The 25,097-nt window shown below is 37.3% G+C and overlaps 1 protein-coding gene across 3 annotated transcripts in view; it reads left to right on the top strand.

Annotated features, from left to right (window-relative positions):
* Positions 1-25,097, top strand: part of SDCCAG8 (SHH signaling and ciliogenesis regulator SDCCAG8) — a 202,155-nt gene that overhangs the window by 108,087 nt on the left and 68,971 nt on the right. For all 3 annotated transcript variants that reach the window (XM_069484544.1, XM_069484546.1, XM_069484545.1), the window contains 3 exons: positions 11,676-11,803; positions 13,897-14,005; positions 24,311-24,442. In XM_069484544.1, the coding sequence (XP_069340645.1) occupies positions 11,676-11,803; positions 13,897-14,005; positions 24,311-24,442 (369 nt within the window). The remainder of the gene's footprint in view (positions 1-11,675; positions 11,804-13,896; positions 14,006-24,310; positions 24,443-25,097) is intronic.

Genomic DNA, 25,097 nt, shown 5'->3' with positions numbered 1-25,097 from the left:
TAACTAGACACCAGTCAGTTAGTTGACATTAGACACCATTTAAAGCATGGCGCTTTGAATAAGGTTTCATAGAATAAGATGTTATTATAGATGCTTCTGTATATAAACTTTTTAGACAATCTGCCGCCAGGAATTATTGGCACAGATGAAGGTATGGGCCCGCAAGTCAGACACTGCAATAGATTTCATTTTCCTTCAACCCTTGGTTTGCCAATACCCACCCTTCTATGTGTTTCCTCTCCTGTGCTGCAAAGAAATGGAGCAACTCATGGGCAGTAAGCTCTAGGAGTCGAGAAGTTTAGCACTCATAATGTGTTAATTTTTCTGTAAATATACTTGGAGGTGCCTATAATTTGTAATTATTTCAAGCCGTTTCTACCGGTGAGATTTTCTATAAATAACAATCTTGTGATGATAACGACGGCTGCAATTGTGATTCTCAGGGAGACTTACTCTGTGTAGTCCTAGCTTTCCTACCCATCCTTCTTTTAGGGTGCTCGAATTATATTTCTTCCAACAAATCAACCCCAGCAATTGTTACAGAAGTTTGAAACCATTCACTGGCTCATTTGTATTCCTCAAGGTGCAGAAAATGTTTTGGAATAAGTGAAAACTACAAAGGCAACAGATTAACTCACCAGGCAGTGGGATAGTTTACTAAACCGGCTGACAGATTGATAGACTGACTAATATGACTACGTGATCCTTTTGGTTAACTTTGAAAGTGTTAGTTTCTTAGTAGAAACAAGTAACAAATGATATGAAGATGATCGCTGGAGACTGAGGAAAGAAATCCATGGGGGAAATCTCAGTGAATCTATTTCCCATTTTAAAAGTATGTTATAGAAGGACTATCAAGTGATGAAGATTTTTCAATTAAATGTACATTAACTTATTAGGAGTCTGCAATCCATGTACATAACTGGAATATTTTTTTTAATAATTTGCCAGCTTGGCTATATGGATTTACTTTTTCATATGCTTTGTAATTTAATTTTAAATGTGAATCTGTGTTTTGGGAGTTGCTTCAAACCAGATCTGATTTGCCAAAAAAAAATAGGAAAAAGGTATCACTTAGGGTGACTACTTGTTCAATGTTCGATCAGAATTCTTCTCTTTTGTTTTTCCTTTCAAATAATAATGAGTAGCTGGCTTAAATGAAAAATTTATCAAGGTTAAAAGATCATTTTAATAGTTTTTGAAAATTATGAGCTTTGCTATCTTCATAAGACATTTCTATTTAGTAGTTTTTGCCAATATGGTTATTTTTATTTGTGGAATCAGGATTAGAAATGATGCTTTGCTGTAGGGAGGCAGATAAAAGAGTGATGCTCACTCCAGTGCTATCCAATAGAAATGTAACGGGAGCCACAAAAGGTAAACCACATATGTAATGTAAAATTTTCAAATAGCCATATTTTAAAAATTAAAAGAAAACAGATGAAATTAATTTTTATAACATAGTTTCACCCAATATGTGGAAAATGGTATCATTTCAACATGTAGTAAATATAACAAATTATTAATGAGATATTTTGGCTTTTTTCCCCCTAAGTCTTCACACACTCTGGTGTGTGTTTTACACTCAGTGCACATGTCGATTCACTGTAGCCCTATTTCAGGTGGTGTTCCCTGGCCACACATGCCAGTGACCGCCATGCCCAATGTCATGGCCCTAGACTTCTGTTCCTCAGTTTCCCAGCTTTCCCACAATGCCCAATGTAGATGTAGTTAGATTCTCATGAGCGTAAACCTTGAATTCTATTTCTGTAATAATGAGAATAATTTTATTGAAACAAGAAGATCATGTCAGCTTTTTCTTTAATTCTGGGGACAGTAACCAGGACCCACTTGGATCAGTCCTTTTTTGTAGAGCTGCCACTCTGAGGGGGAGGAAGAGGAGGACAGAAGAAACCACACTGGTCATTCTTGAAAAGCAGATGCACCGTTAACTGTGCCAGCATCACACTATAATAAGTTCTTCTGTATCTTACTATCCCCTTTCTGCCTTTACATGTTGAGTTGTTGGAAATAAATTTGACAATTAAATATCTAGATGCCAATCTGTTAATTGAATTTAGACACCTTTCAAATGTGGTCTGGGCTGGACATTGCCGGTTGCTTTATGTGCAGCTTCTTCCATAATCCTGGCAATACCGTCTCATCAGTGAGAAGACTGAGGCTTAGATTGAGCTGAAGTTTCGCCACGACATTACACAGCTAGCACATGGTGGAGCCAGAGCTCAAGCCCAGCCACACACGCGTCCAAAGCCCAAGCTCACACCCACTGTGCGATACCACCTCCTACTGTATAACCTTTATTAGTAAATTGAGGCAAATTTTCCTTCTTTTCTGAAGGTTGTTTGTCTTCGAGTTCATTATATTGATTGTTTCACTTTGAGTAGTCATCTTCTAGGTAATAATGATCCTAATAATAATGGTACTAATTCATGTTTTTGAACTTACTATGTGTCAGTACTATACTAAGAATGCTTCACCTACAATATCCTCAGAATCCTATAAGGAGAGGTACTATTAGTAACTCTATTTTTCATTCAAGAAAACCTGGCTTATAGGGTCTGTGACTCGCGTGGGCATACAGCTAGGGATGGAGGAATTGGGACTTTGATGCCAAGTCAAGTGGACTCCAAAGCCTCCAAAGTGCTCTCAACTTCAGCCTCCTGGGATACAAATGGACGGCCCAGCCCTGCTGGCAGTGGAGCTTATGTGATAAGGGATAAAGGCTGAAAGTGCGCCATTGTTTTTGAAGTTACCTTAGGATTTATTTATATTTATAAATATATTTATTTGCTCAGAGCATGACTTCCTCTGGTTTGGGTAGGCTCAGGACAGGCTACCTTATGGAAATGAGTCTGAAGATAGATTTAAAATAAAGGGAAAAGCAGGTCTTCAGGAAGGGAAAGGGCAGGTAGGTAACTATAGGAATGGCAAGGGCAAAGACTGAGAAATGGCTAGAGGAAGAGGAAGATGCCACTTGTGTTACTGAAGCAGAGGAAACAGTCAAGGATGAGATAAGAATAGGTACAAGCAAGTGTTACAAAGTCAAATAGAAATAATGTTCAGTCATAACATGATTAAAAAGCAAAATGTTTCGATGAAGGATGTGATCTAATTACTGTGGCAAGAGCAATGATTTTCTTATTTAGAAGAGTGAGGATACTAGAGCAGAAATCTGAAAACTTGGGCTCAGGTCAGTTTTCTCTTCTATAAATTTCAGCTCCAGAACTGTGTGCAAAGATGGAGAAGTTACAGAGATCTCAGCAAAGCCTTAAAAATAAACTATTTCACTTATATTCATGTGTAATTATAAAAATGATCTACTGTGGTTTTGTTACCAGGCCAAGGTTAGTGTAGTCGATAGACCACAACCCTAATTTCTGTGAACACGCACATTGGGTGGCTGACCAAAGCCACACCATCTCAGCAATAATGAAAATTCTACTGTCTTTATTACAGCAGTTCCCCACTTACTCAGACTTCTGGCTAGTTCAGCCATTTGAAACACAGCTATAAACAGATATAAATTTAAAAGCACTTTTAAGAAGCAAATAACTATCACAAAGCTCTTGCATTTTTTTTTTTTTTTTTTTGGTGCAGGATCAATGAAACTATCCTAAGGCATCACTTTAAGCTGTTGAAAAATGAAAAACATTAAAAACAAAAAAAAAATGGCAGCGCATCATAGAAAAATAACCAATAAAAAATTTTAAGAAGCAGATCAATTTGCTTTTTGATTCTTTAGAATGATATCTGGGATCTTTCTTGCAATAAATGTCATTGAGTGCCTTCTGTCTCCAGCCACTGTGTCAGGCACTTAAAGATACAGCAATGAGCAATGATTCCTAGCAGCTTCCTTGCAGAGGGAATAGCAGCAGTAAGGAGGCCTACCTTATTCTAAATTATGATCCATAATTATCAAGAAGAGTTTGTTGTATTTGGTATGGTTTGCTGAAGAAAGCAGCACCATAATTAAGATATTATAGATGTATTTCTACCGCAAATAGTCAGAATTCTATGGATCTAATACATGGAAAATTCTCTTATGTAGAACCTCTCTTCTCCCAACATGCCAGATAAATGAAGTATTACTCCATCATACTTGAAAAATAAGATATTACAAAAATATATTGAATAGTTATAATTCTTTTACTAATTTTTTAAATTTTTTTATAAGTCTTGCTATTATAGCATATTTCCAAATAAATTTTATAGCCACCAAGGAACCAACATGTTCCCCATTTGATAATAGATCCTAGAAATTAATTTCTAAAACATTTTAGTAACAGAATAGAAGCTCTTCAATCGGTTGTACCACAATTTGATAATAGTGCATATCCATTGAAGGTTATAGAAATGCCCTTATAATATATGTCGACACTATTGATACCTGATCTGAAGTTACTCATGACAGGGATTAATCACTGAGAATATGTAGACAAACATACTTTTCAGTGAAGAAAAGTAAGAATGAACCAAAGTTATTAGTTGACACAGACAAATCAGAAATGGAAAATACGAATTTTTGACAACATGAAGAGGCAAAATCATGATCTAATTTGTTAATAATAGCAAAATTGTCTTGATTCTTTAGTCCGGTGGATTTGGCACATGGTATTGTAAAATAGGGTGAGGGAGTGCTTTACATCTCTCAGGAACTTTGCCCCCTACAGTCACTTAATGTCATCAGGCACCCCTGAGCTACTGAAAACATTTTAAGGCTGAAAATTAGTGAAATGTGCATTTGATGGGCCTGTTCAGTCAATGTTTGTACCTACCTGTGGTATCTGCTGTATCTGAAGACACCATTACAGAAATTGCTCTTACTATTGCTGTAGTAATAAGTGCTTTCCCTGCTTCTAATGTTGTCCCTTCCCCATCTGTTCCCCACTCTGCAGCCAGAGTGATCTTTCTAAAGCACGAGTGTGATCACAACACTCCCCTGCTTAAAACCCCACGTTGGCTCCCTAAGTCCCTCAGGACGAGGGCCTTAAAAATAGCTCCATGTTCTGGCTCTTGCCTACATCTTCAGTCTCATCTTTCTTCAATCATCTCCCCTCCACCAACTGCTCACTGTTACTCCACAACATACATACTCCAGCCTCCAGTCGTGTCAAGACTGTTTGCAGTTTTCCAAAGGCACCTGGTTATCTCTCCTCCCTAGGTCTTTGCACACACTGTCCTCTTCACTTGTAACAATCTTCTCATTCTTTGCATGGCTGATTACTACTCATATTAAGCTTCTAATTTTTTAAGCTTCCTGAAATCCTTCCTCACGGTTCCTAGCCACTCCCTAAGTCCTGTCTTGTCCACCTGTATGATAGCAGGAATGTAGCCCTATTTTAATGTTTATCATACTATTTTAGTTCTTTTTTTTGTCAGTCTTGTTTATTTTGTTCACTAGACCATAAACTCTTTGAGGGTCCGTGTCTTATATACTGATGCATTCCCATACTTTTGTGCTTGGTACAAAGTAGTTGCTCAACCATTTGTTGAATGTATGAGCAATACACTGTTTGAGTAAATAAACCCCTCATGTGAGGTGGTGCCATGGAATAGAAAGAACACTGGACTCCTCGGAGTGAGAAGATAAGATTCTGGTTCCAGCTTTACCACTTATTAGCTGTGTGGCTTTGAGAAAGATCTCTTAATTTCCTGGGCTTGAGATGCCTTATCTGTTAAACAGGAATATCTGCTCCATCTCCTTGCCTTACGGAGTTGTTACAAAGAACAGAGAGGTCAATGCTTTTGAATGTACCTTGCAAAATAGAAAACACAGACATGCAAAGGATGATGCCGTAGTAGGAGTCTATGGTTTTGTTTTAAGTAAATAAAAGTTGTGCAGGTGTAATAGAAGCAGGCAATATCTAGTCGAGCATACCCTCTTTTGCCTTGAAGGTAAGTTTTCAAATTATTTCATAGATACTGTAAGAACATTTTTGGAGGGAAAATTATTTTCAGGGATGTCCCTATTAAATATTTCATTTCCTTTGTGTATATTTCTTTGAAAGAAGGTGACCTCCTTTCTCTTTCTGCTTTCTTTCCCAGAAGTGACTTATGCTCTGATCTGATAAGTTATCTTTCAATATTACACTGGAAGTTCTAACATGCTTTGCAGTGAAGGAAATAGAAGTAATTTATTCTGGGAAATATGTATGATACCTTTAAGTTTTTTGCATACTCAAGGAAGTAGGGGTTACAGAATCCTATTCTTCTGGATTTTCTACATTTGCTCAAATATGAGAACATTAGCCCTATTGCCCCCATAAACAAGTATAAGATTTCTGTTTCTTCTTAAACATGGAAGACATCATGTTGTCTACTTACTTTATTATTGTTTTAGTTTTTGTTAATTATTTTCAATAATAAGAATAAAACTAAATTAAATTCTTGGCCAAAAATAGAGATTATTTTATCACATTCTCTTCTTCTAGTCGGTAGATAGAACAATACTTACACCTGTGAGGACACTTAGTACTTTCTACCTCTTAACAGTTCATTCATTCATCCATTCATTTGTTTATTCCTTCATCAAATATCTGTTGACCACACAACTGTATACTAGATACTATTCCAGGTTTGAGGAATAAATTAGTGAGTAAAAGAAAGGTTCCTATTCTCCATGGATTTCCATTCCAGATAGATGTACATGTCTTATCTTTCCTAGGAGTCTGTAACCAGCTTGAGACAGGAGATGTATTTGTGATGCCTTTCAATGTTTTTGCAAAGGTCAATATATATATATATATATATTTTTTTTTTTTTTTGAGGGGGATACAACTAATTGATGGTGTCATAGGAGGAAGTGATTCAGTAGCATATGGGACAACTGAGGAAGGAGAAGGAGAACTAGCTTGGGATTTCATTGTCAAGGTGGATAATATAGGTATTAAATGACATGTACACATATGGATAATTGAAATAAGACTCTTGTTATCCTTTCAACCTTCTCCCATTTATCTCTTATCCTTTATAAAAATAAGAGATTGAAGCAGAGTGATTCACTGTGGGCTTTAGTGTCAGATAGTCCTGGATTTCCTGGCTACACCCTTTAATAACTGGAGAACTTGGACAAATTGTATAACCTCTCTAGGCCCCAATTTCCTCATTTATAAAGTGAAGATAATAAGAGAATCTATTTTATAGGGTTGGTATGAGGATTAAATAAAAGAATATATGTAAAGAGCTTAGTTTATGGTAAACATCAATAAATAGTGGCTTCCTAAAATGATTAATCCTTTAAAGTTGGATTTTTTTTTTTGCCCGGTTTGAATGAAGAACCCCAGGATTAAAAGAATAAAACTACTTGTCCATAGTCACAAAGGTAATAAGGAGGTAGATGCCATACTCTGACTCTGTAGTTCTGCAAGTTTACTACTAGACTCCACTGCTCAAGATACAATCTTCCCAGAACACAAAGAGAATAAACCAAAAAAGGCATGGATGCATTTGTTTAAAAAAACAAAGCAAAACACAACAAAATGTAAGCAAATATTTAATTCTAGTTACTAGTAGATTTGCTTTCCATAGTAGATTAGCAATTTTGAAACTATGTTCTGTGTACTCCGAGTTTGGAAAAATGAGTAAATATATTGAGGATAATAGGAACCAAGTTTCTCACTATTGAGGAAGAAACTTTATAGTTATGGAAAGAAGGGAGACAAGGTTCTATCTATGTTGTTGGATTATAATTGGAAATATCAGTATGAATTATATGTATATATTCATATAGACACATATAGGCAAATATTTATATTTCTATTCATTTATGTTTTACGTATATTCATATCCTGACTCTGTCTACTAAGGTGACCTGGAATCAATGACTGTGCAGTAGCAATGAGCACCACCTAGTGACAGATCTTGGTTTCTAAACACCCTTCTCCACTAAAGGGCATGAAAAGGGCCCCTAAACAAATGCTGATTCTAAGACTGGTACAAGGACAGTCCAAGATGAGCCTGCAACATCTTGTGGGGATAGAAAGACAAGAAGTGCCCAAGATTAGTGGAGACATGTCACACAGCAGCCTCAGTAAGGAGTCCCCACTGGCCTAAACCAAGATGAGTTAAGCATAAAAATAATGATCATAAGGTATTATAACCCAATGAATAAAATAAGAATCCATGACTCCATGCTGACATCAATAAATTAATAAATGAGAGAGAAGAGAAAACTCTTCCTTACATCAGCTCCATTTTAATAACTACTAAGAAATTCTTCTTCACCACCATTGCTTTAATCCAATTTATAAAAATAGGGCTAACTGCAAGTTTAGTTAAAGGAGACCATCAATGTTTTGAATGGGAACTTAAAGGAAACCAGCTAGGAAGACTGGCTTGACTATCCTTCATGAGGCTCTCGCACCCAGCTGGAAGTGACCTCTGCTTTTTATGCTTTGGTCATTTTTTTCCCTTTGTACCTTTCTTATGAAATATTTTACCATCTACCATCTTTTTGTCCATTTTCAACTCCCTATTAGGGTCAAGAACTATGTCTTATTTATTTGACCCAGTGCCTAGGAGAGTGTCTTTCATATAATAGATTTATGATAAATATTTAATGAATTGATTTGGATTCTTCCCTAGTTCCTTCTTGGATACCCAAGTGGTTTTTATGAATTCTTTCAATCCATTATTGCATTACCTCTAGAGTGTTACAAAATAAGTTTTCCCTAAATAAAAATATTTTTAATCCTACCTCTGCATTTAAATCATTTACTATGTAACCTATGAGCAGATTCCAAATTCTTTCTGACCCCCAGAGGTTTTTTGTGGGTTTTTTTTTTCCAGCCATAAAATGAGAGGGTTTGATGAAAGACATTTGAGATTCCCTTTCAGTTCCAGCATTCTGAGATTTAAGAAAAAGCCTACCAAGTCAGAAAGAACCTGAAAGAGGAGAAGGCAACACAGGAAAGGAGAAGGGGGAAGGAGGTAGGAAAGCAAGAATATGCCATGTTTTTATGCAATGAAAAATAATACATGTAGTTTCTCAAATAGAGTGAAATTTGGGAAAGACTCAAGAAACATAAGTTGATGTGTAACTCAACATTTGTTGGGAGAGTTCTTTTAAATTGTTTTACTTTATAAGGATTTCTACAATTAAGACAGTAGTTCTTTTCTATAGTCAATTTAGAATATCAATAAATAGCTTCTCATTCTAAAAGTTGATGGTGAGATTGGCAACCTCTTTACGTTGGGGAACTATAAGTCCCAGTTTGCAATGGGTAGTCTCAGTGGTGACTATTATCTTGGTATAATTATTATTTTAAAAAATAGTTTTTTAGAGACAAAATCTCACTCTGTTGCCCAGGCTGGAGTGCAGTGGCATGATCATAGCTCGCTGCAGCCTTGAACTCCTGGGCTCAAGAGATCCTTCTGCCTTAGTCTCTGGGACTACAGGTGTGTGCCACCATGCCTGACTAAGTTTTCTTATTTTTTATAGAGATGGGGTTTTACTTTGTTGCCCAAGCTGGTCTTGAACTAACTCCTGGGCTCAAGTGATCCTCCCACCTTGGTCTTCCAAAGTGCTGAGGTTACAGGTGTGAGCCACCACACCCAGCCTATCATGCTATAATTATTAATAGTGTAACTTTTCACCCCCAAGTGGGTATTGGTGTTGGACAATGCATTTATAGTCACCGAATTGTTAGGGATCTTAGAGCCCCAGGTCTCCCTACCTGTATCTCCTGCTCTCACCAGGGGTCTGCTTGGGGATGGTTACTCAGTGCAAGAGTCCACAGGGCTCTTTCTAAGCTGGCTCCTTCAGCAGCTTGGTCTCCAGCTGGCAAAGCGTTGGAGCCATTCTTTTCCAGGCATGTTTTCTAACATGTCTGAAAAGTTTTTGCCTCCTCATATAAGACTTAAGTAGATTCTCCAGCTATTCTTAAAGATTGCAGCCTTCCTTTTCCTTAGGACAAGGCTGTAAGAACATCCAATCATTAAACATTCCCTGCTCAGTTCCTATGTGCCAAGTACTGTGCTGGGCCCAGGGTATAAGGAGACAAAGATCACAAAAGGAGGCATGCATGTAAAACAATAAAGTGTGATAAATGCTATCTTTGTAGGATGTATGCAACATATATTGGGGTCATTGAAGAAAGAATAGTTAATGTAGGAGAGAGGGAGGAAGGAGAGGAGGAGAATTTTGAGCTAGGCCTTACAGGAGTAGTGTACGTCTTGCAGGGGGGTGGGTGGGAGGGAGGCATTCTAGGAAGAGGAAGAGACATGTGCAAGGATCTATGGCCAGAAAGTGCGTGGTGTGGCTGGAGAGGCAAAAAGTAGCCTCGTCTGACTCTCCATGTGTTGCAATATACTAGCTTGGAATTGAGTGTGAGGCAAGACCTTGGCCCGCAGCCAGAGGGGGTGTTGTTATTAGAAGTACCAGAAGGGACTTTATTTCACATTTAGCATGGACCCCTGATGATTCCATTTGAGGGAGGTGTGGGTGTATTTTCATTCCGGAATGTTACACTACAACATTACCACATGCATTGACCAATTTTAATACAGGCTTTCCTTATGTTGCTTTATAATTAGAAGCCAGTGAGTTGAAGTTCCACAGCGGTACATAGACCAGTAGTGATAGCTTTATGGAATTGTTTATTTTTAGTTTGGCAAAGGCTAGGCAGTAAGTATCTCAATTAGTAAACTAAAGCAGCATGGATGAGAAATGCCCACAAGGGGATCAGGAGTTGGAAATAACTAAGTCAGTTAATTGAAGGAAACCCTCATATCACTTACCTATATTTAGAGTTTGAAGAACCAACTGAGTGTGTGTGTGTGTGTGTGTGTACATGTGTGTGTGTGTGTGTGTGTACATATGTGTGTAGGTTTGTGGCACACACACAAAGTGTCAGTATCCATAATGCTGCGAGCAATGAGGTCCTTCAAGTTCCTCAGGTTCTAATTGTTTAGGAAGTTCCTCTCTTTAGGAGCCACTGTAATTGGCTACCCAATGGGACAGGTCAATGTCCTGTCACAGTGGGTAGGATGTTGTCTTTGACTACAGAAGTTTTTCATCCTACAATTTCTTTCAACATGACCCAAGAGAGGTTTTATTATGAAGGGCTGGGGGAAGTTATTAATTTTCATATTCACATTATACAGCCTGATGTGTGAAAATATTTAATGAAAAATGTATGTGACACCACAGACCAATTTTCTTGCCTCTAGATAAGTCTCCTTCATTATATCTGAGATTCCATTTTAAGTTTTGGAGGGGAAACAGAGGCGGTCTACAAAGCTTATTTTTAAGAATTTAAGCATTGTGTAATTTAAGAATTAAGTCTTGCTGTTCTGAGAATTCCAGTATCTTTAGGAATTATTGACCATTGAGAAGATGAAAGATTAATTGGTATTGCAAAACGTTAAGAGTGTCATAGAAAAAAAGGTGTCTGTGCTTTAAAGTTGCAAAATACCATGATTTAGCTGTCGTGATTTTTTTGATTTTTAGAGCTGCATACTTCAGTCCGCTTGGATTTATGGCATGTATTTAGCATTGTATGAAAGGTCCTTTGGATTTTCCCCCTGAAGGTGGGGAGTGCCTTCTTGCACTTAACAATTTACTACATATCAGCTCTACGTGAACTGTAGGGGAAATAACAGGGGTCTGTGGATCTGCAGATTCGATTTCTGTCTGTCTCCTCTCTGTTTTGCAGACTGGAAAAAGATAGCATTCAGCAGAGCTTCAGCAACGAAGCAAAGGCCCAAGCCCTTCAGGCCCAGCAAAGAGAGCAGGAGCTGACACAGAAGATACAGCAAATGGAGGCCCAGCATGACAAAACTGGTAGGTGGTAGGGAAAGATTAGAGCCTGGGCTCTTACTCACAAGCCAGGCCCACGCCTTACTGTGAAATGACATCAGGAACACCTGTAACCTTTGGCTGGCCGAAGGGAGCAGATGCTAACTACACCGGAGATTCCGAATTACATATTAGTTAGCGTTTAAAAGAGAAAATGGAAAGTATTGCCCACTGTCTGTTGATTTCAGAGTGCTGCTCTCACATCTGTTGCACCATCTGGATTATGAGTTTATTTACCTGTGTTCAAGAAACGTAAAGCTGAGAGAGACCACAACAAAGTAGAAAAACAAAGGGCTTGTTTTTGGCTGGGTTTTCAGGCACACATGTTATATAAAGAAAATAGCATCAGAAGCTCTGCGGGAAATGCTCTGAGCTTACAGTTAGAGTCTCCTGAATAGCATTGAACAGTTCCCACAGTACACACATTATAGCTACTCTAAAAGCCTAATGAGTTTGCTTCAGCATCCAAACTGGAGAAAAGCTTTAACCATTAATCGGTTCTTAATTCACTGTCGCAGCTGGATGTAATTCAGTGGCTCCAAATTGATATGTTCCTTTATTTAATCTTTGCAGCTTCGAACATTTTTAGCATTTGTATGATTTCCCCACCTCCCCCCCCAACCCAATCTAGAGTGATGTTTAATCCTTTGCATTCTTCAAGTTCTCACAACTGCTGTTAAAATTCACTAATACAAGGCATTGACCACAGCTGGCAGCTTGGCTAAAAATTGCCATCTTTCATCACATTGGCACTATTCTGCAGACTGAGTTGGCCAGTAACTCTTTACCTTTAATTTGAAAGTAAAATGCACTTTGAAAATAGGCAGTTTGATTTGTTCAGTCAGAGCATTATGTAGTTTCTTTCACTTTTGAGTTGTGTGTTCACAGACAGTGTTAGTCAAAACAAGACAGTGTCAGTCATTATAATTCCACACCACACACTCCACGCTGATTGTACTATTAAAACAAAAGTCTAATTGATCCTGTCTCTTCCAGAAAAATGTTGCTTCGTTTTAGTGCCTTGATTTATTTTGATTTGTATGCTATCTGCTTTTTGCCAATCATTAGCTAAAATTGAAAAGAAATAAAGGGCCTGTTAAAACTTAGAGGTAATTTTCACATGATTTAATGTACATTGTATTCGATGACACAGTGAAAAACTATTTCTTATCCTATAGGTGAAAAATTACTAACATGAAATTCATTAAAAAAATGTACTTAGAAAGAGGCAAATGTCATATTGTCATATTGACTCACATAATTCCCTCCAGCACTTTCAGTAGAGATTTTCTTCCAACAGCATTTAGCCAGAAGAAATGAAAATTCACCAGGTTTAGAAGATACTTTTCCACTAACAAAAAGAGGAAGTTATAGGATAAATTATTGTTTGCCTGCACTGCTAGCAGGACCCTACTGATGAGAGAGTCTTAGGCAGAATCTGAGCGTCAGATTACTTAATTGTTAAAACCACCTTAAGAACACTGCCTTTTATTTTGCACACACACACACACACACACACACATATCACACTCTTCAATTTCTTTGACCAAATATCCAGTGAAGTTCATGCTGTTGACAGTGAAATCAAAAGTCTAAGGAAAATCATGCATTTCACCTTCCTAATTAGAGAAGTGTATGCAAGATTGGGGGGCGTGGTAGTAAACTATGTGCTCAAATATGAAACAAAGCATGGATTACAGTGCGGAAGAGAATTCCTCGATTTCAGTTTTGAATTATCTGGTTGTGAGCATTTTTGACACTCTGTTTACAGTAAAATTGTCAAAATAAAAATATAATATCTTGCACATTACAAAGATATAAGCATCTATGACTCCACTTGAGGTATCTGACAACTTATTAAAATGTTAAAACATTACACCAAGCTGGTATGATCAAAAATGTTTCTGTTAGATAATGATTATGAAAATAAATGACTCACAAGATGGAGTGTCTTGCCAGTGGATAGGTTCTTTGACTTAGGACATTGAAAGTGACCTAGTGGCTTACAGGAAATGGAAGCACTGCTCAGCTAAAACTATAAACATCTTACATTGGTGGGCGTTTATTGTTATTTCTAGAAAATGAACAGTATTCATTGCTGAACTCCCAGAATACATTTTTGACAAAATTAAAAGAAGAATACTGTACATTAGCCAAGAAACTGGAACAAATCTCTCAAAAAAGCAGGTAGGTAATGTTATACAATACTTTTAGAGCACTGTTTGTGTAATTACTGTAATTAGTCCTTTAAAAATGGCATTTACACTATTTTATGATCTGATATCAAAATTAGGTATCTGTGGATATAAGTTTTCTCTGAAAATATTTTCTCTGTATGGACATTTTCTTAATTGCCCATACAGACACTTTTATGTTTTTTTATGACTATGTGTATGTATTATTAATTTTTAATGTTTAGAATTGAAAACTATAACATTTCAGAAAACAAAAGTCAAAATGACAATATGAGGATGCATATAAATAAGCAGTTTTAAAATTTTATTAACACATTTTAATCTAGCATCACAGTTCTCCATGAACATATAAAAGCTATCTTTAGCTCAAATGATAATACATGAAATTTGTATATATAAAAATGAAAGTAGATGATACTTTGAAATAAATAAACCAAAACAATCCTTTCCTTCTCCTAAAATTGTTTTGTTTCAATAGAACAGCCATCCTTTATTTTATAGAAATACTGATCTTTTATAAATCCACTTATTGGAATCTTAATGACTTTTTTTCTGCACATTTTATAGTCAGATTATCTCAGTGAATAAATTATTTTATATTCTAAATTGCAAGAAGCCCGGGTCCTTATCTCAGCTCTGACAGTAACTGTGTAATCTTGGACAAATTTATCTGACCTACTTGGATTATAGTTTCTTCTTTTATAAATGAATGACATTGGACATAATTACTTTGAACTAAACTATAAAAGACAATATTCACGTTACTATCTAGATGTCAAATGTCACTGTACATCTACACAGAGCAAGAAATATGGCTCAGCAAACAAACTATTGACTTAGGTGTTTCATTCAGGAAGGATTTCTGGAAGGATCAGAGCGTATCTGATTACTCTGAGCTCCATTTTGGGTTCCTGCTTCAACCAGCTGATAGAATCCTCATCCCTGAATCTTTTGAGGAATCAGAGGGGTTATGAGTCCAATTCTTTCTGCCCACAGGAAGACAGAGGCTCTTAAAACCAACCAGAATGTGCTCTGATACGCACACCTTCTTAGCATATACTAGTTAAATAACTTATTTTTGTGGAGGAAAACCTCTGCCAAAATACCAGATATTTTCAGGAAATTTGACCAAGAAAACCAAATGATTTTGTCATGAAAGAAACTCGTATAGAATGTCCATGATGACTACTCCTAACAGGAAATATTCAGTTTGCCCCACATTAATCTAAAAGCAAATAATTTGTTAAAAGCAAACTAGATTTATATAATATAGGGAAAAATGATATTAATCTGGAATTTATATTATTGGGTTATGTGTCTAAGATTGGTTTGTGGATTATTACTGATGAATGATCTTGCTGTCTAAGGTGGCAAGATAATTGAAGTATGTGAAAGAGACAAAGAGCCAGGCACAGTGGCTCCCGCCTGTGATCTGAGCACTTTGGGAGGCTGAGGCAGAAGGATCACCTGAGGCCAAAAGTTCAAGGCTGCAGTGCATTGAGCCGTGACCATGCCACCACAGTCTAGCCTGGGCAACAGAGTGAAACCCTGTCTAAAAAAAAAAGAGAGAGTGAGAGAGAGAGAGAGACAAAGGTGCTTGCTATATATTACTTAATTCCCACAACAACTTGAGACAGGAATTAGGATCTTCATTTACAGCTGAGGAAATCAAAACTGTTTAAATCACTGGTAAGTGGGAGAGCCAGGGTTCTAACCTAGGTACTTTTGGTTCCAAATAATTACAATATTTTATGTCTACTACTAAAGAAAATTCAGGCCACAGTAGTTAGGATGGCAAAGTTTGGGAAGGAAAAAGTAATTGTTAAATTCACGTGGCGAAGTATACTTGGCCTGTGAGCGTTAACCTGCAAGGCCGGGTTAACCAGCACTCTGTGCCCATACACGTTCTATTTCTTCCTCTAGATCTATCAGCTTACCCTGTACTAGTCTAGTGAACTTGAAATTCACCACCTCTCCAGCTCCTCTTGCTTCTGATTCCTCCAGCTCTTGACCACTCATTTGCAAACCGAATGTGTTCCTTTGTCTCGGACACAGAGCTGGCACTTAATACCTATTTATTGAAGGAATGGATGATGAATGAATGAAACAAGCGTGGTGCTACCCCTACATCCTGATCTGACTTCTGATCCCAGGCTGTTCCTTTGGTGACGACAGACAGTGTGCACTAAGGAAGACTTCCGAATTCTAAACGAAATGGGTTTGAATCTCCTTCTGCCACTTAGCTACTGTGACCTTGGGCACATCTCCTTAGCTCCCCAAATCTCGTACTGCTGTTGTTATTGATGGCATTGCGTTCAGGTGTTAACTGGTGATCATCACTTCATCAAGCTATTATCGTGTTTGCCTGGGAAGGTCTGACTGCCATTTTCTGATACACGTAAAGTCTGCGCCCCAGCGAAAGCCTTTTTAAGGGCAAAGCAGGATCGGAACAATGAGGACCTGGCTGCGTTTTGCAAGTCTGCAGGATTAAAACGGGAACCTACTGTAACGTGACAACTTGATTCACAACTGAGGCCTGGCAAGTAGTAAACACTCAATAAATTGTTACTTATTATTTTTAAAACTTTTACGGGCTGCTAAAGTTTACTAACGCTGCATTTATGTGCCTCCTAAGAACGCAGTAGATAGGACACATGGCGACTTTAGGGTTGTTTGTTTGTACGGGATCCAGTCTCATTTCTCCTTGATTTCCTACTGGGACGTTTTCAAGAATTCATCCATGCCAAAGTTAACATCCCATTTTGATGTTACCTTCTGCTTTGAAACCACCTGTAAAACTCAAAGGGCTTAGACTGTTTCTTTTTAAATAAAAATTATAAACATAGTAAAACCCGTAGAAATCCTCCAGGAGTTTGCCTCTGCTCACCCTCTACTAAATTTGGGGGATAAATAATTTCCCCTGTGCTTTGAGGTGAGGGAAGTCTTGGAGATTCTGAAAGTTTTGTCATTGTGCAAACTCAGCCTCCAAAGCAATTATGTAATCCATATGGCAATTTTGGTGCAGATTTTTCTCAAAGTATTACAGTAAAATTTTTTTTTCCTGAAAGTAAGTGTATTTATTTTGCATTGATCAATAATCAAAACACAGGTTTTTTTTTCTTTTTGCTCTCCTGCCTTTCCTAGCAATATTTCTCGAAGAGTTTTATGTTATTTAAAATGCCAAACTAAACAAATGGATGCATACCGTTTAAAAAAAGCTTTTTTACTCACAGATCTAGTCATTTGACTAGAGCCCGAGCAGAATCACGAGGAAAGCTGACAATCTGGGCGCGCTGTGCCCGTATCCTCTTCCTCCCTGCCCCAGCCTCCTGCGAGGCTGCTCTGTGAAAATGTTTTGAAATGGTACCTCTGTGTGCATGTGTCTGTTGTGTGTGTTTTCTCCCCAAGTAGACCGTGAGTCGTGAGTCGCGCCATGGCAGTGACGACTGCTTCTGCTCTCTGGAAGCCTCCACAGAGATTAGCACTGTGCCCTGCGCACTGTGTGTATCCCACACTGCACGTAGAGGTGTCTGTAACCCCAGGGTTTGTGAATGGCACGTCCCATTTGAAAACTAAAAATGAACCGCCGGTTCCGTGCATTTTACATAGCTTGTTTCTGACCATCAGGCAGGAGAATTAATTCCATTTTGCTTTTAATTGGCACCAGGCAGACATTCTGACTGATTTCAGTTGAAGCTCACATAAACTTTCACTCCCCTTCCCTCTGCATTCCCCAGTTCTCTGAGAGCTTGTTACAGTTATGAGGTTGTTTTTGAGGGAGGTAAATGGAGATATTTAAATATCGTTGGAACAACTGTGACTTTTCTTTATCAAAGTAAAGGAAGTGCTCGCTCTCCCCAGAGGCTTAGATGAATCAGCAGTAAAACCTTGCAGTGCGGCCTCCAGTGTTCTCTGACACCTGGCCGGGAGGCGCTGGGGCAGTTGGGCACTGGCTGGGAGACAGCCTCGGCCAGCACAGAGTGGAGATCTAGCATGTGCTGGGTTTTAGCCTCTCACCACTTGCACTTTGAAAAGAACAGGACACAGCACAGAACCCGGGTCTATGTGGTTTTGCTTCTCTTCTTTCCTTTCTGTCATTGTCCCTTTCTGGGTTGCTAGGCTTGTGGATTGATGCCTACCACTGCCCATTGTGTATTTGTGATTTGCGTTTTGTAATTAAGAGGAACAATGGGAGTCCACGGGGTCTCGTTATATATAATGGTTGGTTTAATTTGTTTCACTTCTATCTTGTTAATTGTAAATTGATCATTAAGATTTGAATTCTAATCTGTCACCAGGGTTGTGAGTATTGAGGCTGGAGCAATGATCCTGGTTTTAATCACTGATGATGAGAAACAAATTTTATAATTTTGGTACATATTGCAGTTCATATATTTTAACACTGTATTTTATGGTGTTATAAATATTGTTAAATGACTTTTAGTGTAGTTTTACTGTGTGGACTATAATGTATAAATTATATTACTGCTTTGGCAACAGTAGGTATCCAACTGTGTGAGTTTAATTGAAGTGAAGAACACACACCCGGTTGAACTATTTTTTTTTTTCCCCTTGCATGTTTAGATTATGTTAGGTTGGGATACTACAAATATTATATTCTACAAGAGGAGACTGATATTGGCCTCTGCTAATTGTTATAAAAAGTCAAACCAGAATCTAAAAGAATAAAAAAATTAAAGTGTCATGTTTTCCCTTAAAAAGCAATCATTTTAATCTGAATTATAGTAGTAAAATATCTTCCATTTCATGTCAATGCAATTACACAATATAACTGGTATATAAAAATGCAGGGGAAAGTTGGTGCTTTTGTAAAGCCAGAAATTACCCAGATTTTCTATGAAGATGGATTAGAGTCAATTATCCTTTTATATGACACTAGAATAAACATGCCACAAATGTATCTCTAAACTAATATGGAAACTTGTAAGTTTACTCTGTGAGCTTTGCAAACTACTGGTTCTGTGAATATATTGTGAGCTCCGGACAGAAAAGGGATGATGTGCGTGCACATGTGCCCAATTTTTATTGAACAATGGAAGTTGGCAACAAACTACCATTACAAATAAAGAAAAAACCAAAAATATGCAAAGCAGAAAACAAAGTCTGTTACAATACCACGCTTGGTAGTAGCATGTACTTCACAAATAACATTTGCATTTTTGTAATTATGCAATAGCTCCTCAATGTACGGAATTTGAAAAACACAAAGAAGAATTAAGGAAAAAATTTTCTGTGACATTATCACCCCGAGATACCTATTGTTACCTTTTACATATCTCAGTCCTTTTCCCTATGTATGTATGCATCCATTTATATTGTGACTGAGATTATAGCATACAGTTTTGTATCTGCTTTTTCACTTAATATCATCTCATCTACTTAATATCATCTCATCTAATGAACATTTTTCTACATCAGTAAATACTCTGGAAATAAAATTTTAATTGAATCCTTTATATGCATAATCATTCATTAGACATTTAAGATGTTTCCAATTTTTAACCATTATGAATAATAATATGACAATAACTATGTACATAAATCTGAATTTTTGATGATTCCCTTAGGAGAGATGGCTAAAAGGAGGTTACTGTTCCAAAGACTATGAATTCTTTTAATGTGTTTTACTTCGCTTAAGTACTGTACTAAATTCTGCTTAATATATATATATATGCCCCCATATCAGCATGTAGCATTAAAAAGAAGTGGGAGATAAAAGAACAAAAGCGGGAGGCAGTATTTCACAGTGGGTGGAACTACCCCTTAAGAATTGAACAGAATAGTATTAGTATCTGGACTTGGCCACTCACCATTTGGGTGATCTTAGGCAAATCATTAAACTTCATATTTATCTCACAGAGAAAAAGAAACAAACTCAGGTACCTTGCAGGATTGAGATCATTAATTTGTTGCAGGATTCCACTATTTGTTCTAGAGTGGGCATGCAAGAAACATTTGATAGCAGTATCTGGTTTCGTTATGCATTTCTTTGAATAATAGTGAAATTGAATATTTTATAAATGTTTATTGACCATTTGTGTTTCTTCTGTGGATATTTTTCATATTCCTTGTACTTTTCTTAATGGGAATGTTGATGGAGAGTGTAGTTAGTGCTTTATTTAATGATGCTTTTAATCTTTATCCTATTTTTTATAAACGTTTTCCTAGTTCTGTACATTTTTTTAATTATTAGACTTTACCGTTAGAATACTTTTAGATTCACAGCAAAACTTATTAGAAAGTACTGAGAGTTCCTGTATATTCCTTGTCCCCTCCCCAAATCTCCCCCATTATTGACTTCTCCATTTTGTTTTATTATGAATTTTTTGTTTTTGGAGACAGAGTCTCGCTCTGTTGCCTGGGCTAGAGTGCCATGGCGTCAGCCTAGCTCACAGTAACCTCAAACTCCTGGGCTCAAGCAATCCTACTGCCTCAGACTCCTGAGTAGCTGGGACTACAGGCATGCACCACCATGCCCAACTAATTTTTTCTATATATATATTTTTTAGCTATCCAAATCATTTCTTTCTATTTTTAGTAGAGACGGGGGTCTCGCTCTTGCTCAGGCTGGTCTTGAACTCCTGACCTTGAGCGATCCTCCCGCCTCGGCCTCCCAGAGTGCTAGAATTACAGGCGTGAGCCACCGCGCCCGGCCTATTATGAATTTTTTCAAAATCAAAATGATTTTCTTTTTTTAAAAAAATACTATATATGTCCATTTAAAACATTTATAGAGTGTAGGAAAGGATGAATAAAGAAAAGAAAAAACACTCATCCTACCACCCAGAAATAATTGATATTAATATTAATATTTGGTATACATGTCAAAATATTTTTTAACTATGAAATGGAATCACATGCATGCTTAATTTTAGTGTTTTCTTATCAATATGTCATAGTTTTAGGTCAATAAAGAACATTAATAAATAGCCACATTTTCAGAATAATATCTTGATATTCCATCGAATAAGTAATGTAACCAATCTCTTGTTGATAGCTTTCTGGGTTAAATTTTCAGATACTGGGTTGCAGAGCAAAGGTATTTCTAGAAATAATGCTGTAATGAATATTTTCACCCATATGAACAATTTTTTCCAAACATGATTTGTAAGTATAGAAATTTTTTAAAAATCTCTTTTTTCTTTGAGATTTTTCTTTTGCAAAGTTCCTTTTTGCTTGAGTTCCTGAGAATAGATAAATGTTCTCCTGCATTTTTTTTCTAACATGGTTTAAGGATATTTTTTTCTTTTTTTGGAATTTATTTTAGTGCATGGTATGATAGGAGACACTAATCTTGGAAGGAGTACTAAATTAAAAATTAAAAATTTCTTTTATATTATATGTAATTTTGAAAGAAGAAACATAAGTACCAACTTGTTTTGGACTATTTCAATATGAGTAAATTTTTATTAGGAGGAGCAAATGTAGATTGAGCACTTGATCTGAGCTTGAAAATGAGATAATCCACATTCTCATGTATAAAGGAATAGAGCACTATTCAAAAGAATAAATTATAAGCTAATATATGCATAAAGGCTAGAGGTAGTTGTATAAATATGCTGCCGTATTGAGAACTGCAAGGTATTAATCCAGGCAAGCTTCCTTTTGAGGTGACACTTGAACCAAAACAAAAACAAAATGAGGAATCAGGTGAACTAAAAGCAAGAGATTGCTCCAAACATGTGAGCAGCTTGGTTCTTGGGAGGAATGATGTGGAAGGTGAGAGATCCCTTAGCAAATCCAAATCCTTTCCTAACCAGGGAGAAAAGTCTATCTTGCCTAATGGAAGAACCCTTTCTTTGGGGGGAATTAATTTTACAACTAGAGTCTTCCTTAAACTTCAGGAAACAAACCAATCATTAACCTGGAAGCTACTCATATTATAATCTGCAAGAGTTTTAAGCTTTCAAGTCGTAACTGGTGGGGCCATAGGGCATGAGGAGATGGGGGCAGTGGGCAAGAGTTTAGAGTTTAATTGAAACAAGGACAGGGAAACAACTTTCCTTGGACAAACATCTTTCTGATCTTCAAATTTCAAGACTTGAGCTTATCATCTAAGACTCTAGAGACAGCGTATTTCCTGAGGGACGTCAGCCATCACCAAAGGAGCTGTGATCCCAAGTGAAATATGTGAAGACCGAGAGAAGGTTGGGGAAATGGTACCTGACTTAGCAGAGTGGAGAACAGGTCATCTTAAGCGTCCACAGTGGGATGTGGATATCTGAAGCAAAGCTAATCTGTTCTCAGAATTCCAGAAAAACTTGGAAGAAAAATTGAAGATTCCTACTCTGCTCCTTGCAGCCCAGTAACTGCCCCCCATCCACATAGAAGCCTAGGGGCTTCCCCTCTGAAGAGATTAAACCAGAGAGCTCTGGTTAAAAAAGGGGCACTGAAGTTAGAACAGAGGGATTAAGACAAAAGACTGCAGTCTGAAAGATAAGATCCTCGCCTCCTGTCTCCACCCAGCTTCTGGGTTGCCGACAGTCAACATTGCACACAACAGCAGGAAACTGAAAGATCCTTCTCCGGAGCACAGGATCTCGACAGACAAAATGTTGACAGAGACTGATATTTGAGGATCTCCCATCAGAAAGGATGGCTTGCCACTCAATCATCCTATGCTAAAGCCCACTAGTTTGGAGAAAATGAATTTACAAGTGTAGTGAAGTGCAAATGTAATCATAATACACTGCTTGGGTAGCAAAGACCAATATTTAAGTAGTCGTTACAAAGCAAATACTAACTGAACCCCAAACTGAAATACTGGTAATTATATTGACAAGCTGGAGAAGAAAGAAGGGGAATGAGGCATATAGAAGAGTTTAATCTTTTTTTTTTTTTTTTTTGAGACAGAGTCTCACTCTGTTGCCCAGGCTAGAGTGAGTGCCGTGGCGTCAGCCTAGCTCACAGCAACCTCAAACTCCTGAGCTCAAGCGATCCTCCTGCCTCAGCCTCCCCTGTAGCTGGGACTACAGGCATGCACCGCCATGCCCGGCTAATTTTTTCTCTCTATATATTTTTTAGCTGTCCATATAATTTCTTTCTATTTTTAGTAGAGATGGGGTCTCGCTCTTGCTCAGGCTGGTCTCGAACTCCTGAGCTCAAATGATCCGCCCACCTCGGCCTCCCAGAGTGCTAGGATTACAGGCGTGAGCCACCGCGCCCGGCCAAGAGTTTAATCTTTGTCTACCACAATGAGTCAGTAGAAATTTCTTAATTGATGGAACAAGATATAGTGGATGAACTTATTTAAAAATATGGAGGTAAATACCAGAAGAAATGGCTTTATAAAAATTGAAAGTGTTTGTCACTGTTTAGCTGGATTGGGGGTCAGAGGACAGGAGACTGCTGCTTTAGATTATTATGCCTTTTGGAACTTGTGTAATTATTAAGGGTTCTTCAGAGAAATAGAACCAACAGGATATCTATCTGTCAACCTATGGACCCATCTAGGTCTAGATAGACAGATTTATTTTAAAGAATCAGCTACTGCGATTGTGGAGGCTTGGTAAGTCCAAAATCTTCAGGGTAGGCAGGCTGGAAAACCAGGGAAGAGTCACAGTTTAAGTTCAAAGGCAGTCTGGAGGCAGAAATCCTTCTTGCTCGGGAGGTCAGTCTTTGTTTTGAAGGCATTAGTAGCCTTCAACTGATTGGACAAGGCCCACCCACACGGGGGGGGGGGGGGGGGGGGAATCTGCTTTACTCAAAGTCCACTGACTTAATGGTAATCTCATCTTAAAAAAAAACACCTTCAGAAAAACATCCAGAACAATGTTTGGCCAAATATCTGGGCACTGTGGCCCAGCCAAGTTGACATATAAAATTAACTATCACAGAACTATTTGATTTTAGCCATGTGCCATTAAATTGGCTTTGTTAGTTGAAAGAAATTCTCTGCTACAGAGGGTAGATCTGGGGTTGTTTCTTTAAAACATGGGGACTGGCCTATAATACATGCTCAGTAAGTATTTGTCAAATGAATGATAGTCTTTTTAAAAAGAGATTTGATCATTACCATGTTTGTCTTGTTCCTTAGAAAAGCCATTTCTGTTAGAGTATAAGTTGTTATTCGTTTATTTAACACTTGAGTCTCTACAATGCATATCTATCTCTAGGTATTTTGCAATTTCTATAACATTTTCTCTTACATAAAATAATTTTTATTCTGTTACATTTAAGTATGGAGTTTAAGATAAGGTTACAGTTATACAGTAAAAATATGCTCTAGTAATAAGAATGTGTAACATCTATTATTTCTCTGTTTTCACCTCTCTAGATCTGAAATAGCTCAGCTCAGTCAAGAAAAAAGGTATACATATGACAAGCTGGAAAAGTTACAGAGAAGAAATGATGAATTGGAGCAACAGTGTGTCCAGCACGGGCAAGTACATGAGACAATGAAGCAAAGGTAATAAAGGTTTAGTGATCACTTGATACGCTATGTATTGAATATGTTTGGTTTACAAACAGAAGGGAAATTTCTGTGAAATAAAAAGAATTCATGATCATTATGCAACTCCAGGGACATGCTCCAAATCTAATACTTTTAGGTGGTTATTATTATATACAAAAGGACAGCACACCCCTTTTTTGCTATTCTCTAAAGACAGAGAATTTGATTTAATCGAGAACATCGGAAGAAAACCATCTTCCTTTAAGTTATAAATTGGTTATATTGTAATATGGAGGAACTTCACAATTTATTTGGTAGAAATGAGACTTTTTTGTGCCTTTTTTAGTATAAAACATGTAGTAGGCCTAAAGAGGTTAAATATCTATCAGAGGTTGCACAGATACTATTGCTAGAGTCACAAGCATTGATAAATAACAGTATAATACTGCAAATGTACTTTCTCTTCCTTATGATTGTCTCAAAAACATTTTTTCTCTAGCTTACTTTATTGGAAGAATATAGTATAGGATGCATAAAACATACAAAACATGTTAATCAAGTGTTTATGTTATCAGTAAGGCTTCTAGTTAACAGTGAGCTATTGGCAATTAAGTTTTGTGCCCCAAACCCCCACACTGTTCAACTGTGCAGTAATGATCAGTTCTAGGAA

This window comes from Eulemur rufifrons, chromosome 11, assembly GCF_041146395.1.
Source record: "Eulemur rufifrons isolate Redbay chromosome 11, OSU_ERuf_1, whole genome shotgun sequence".
In the NCBI taxonomy this organism is placed as follows: Eukaryota; Metazoa; Chordata; class Mammalia; order Primates; family Lemuridae; genus Eulemur; species Eulemur rufifrons.
This window is presented reverse-complemented; position numbering and strand designations above follow the sequence as displayed.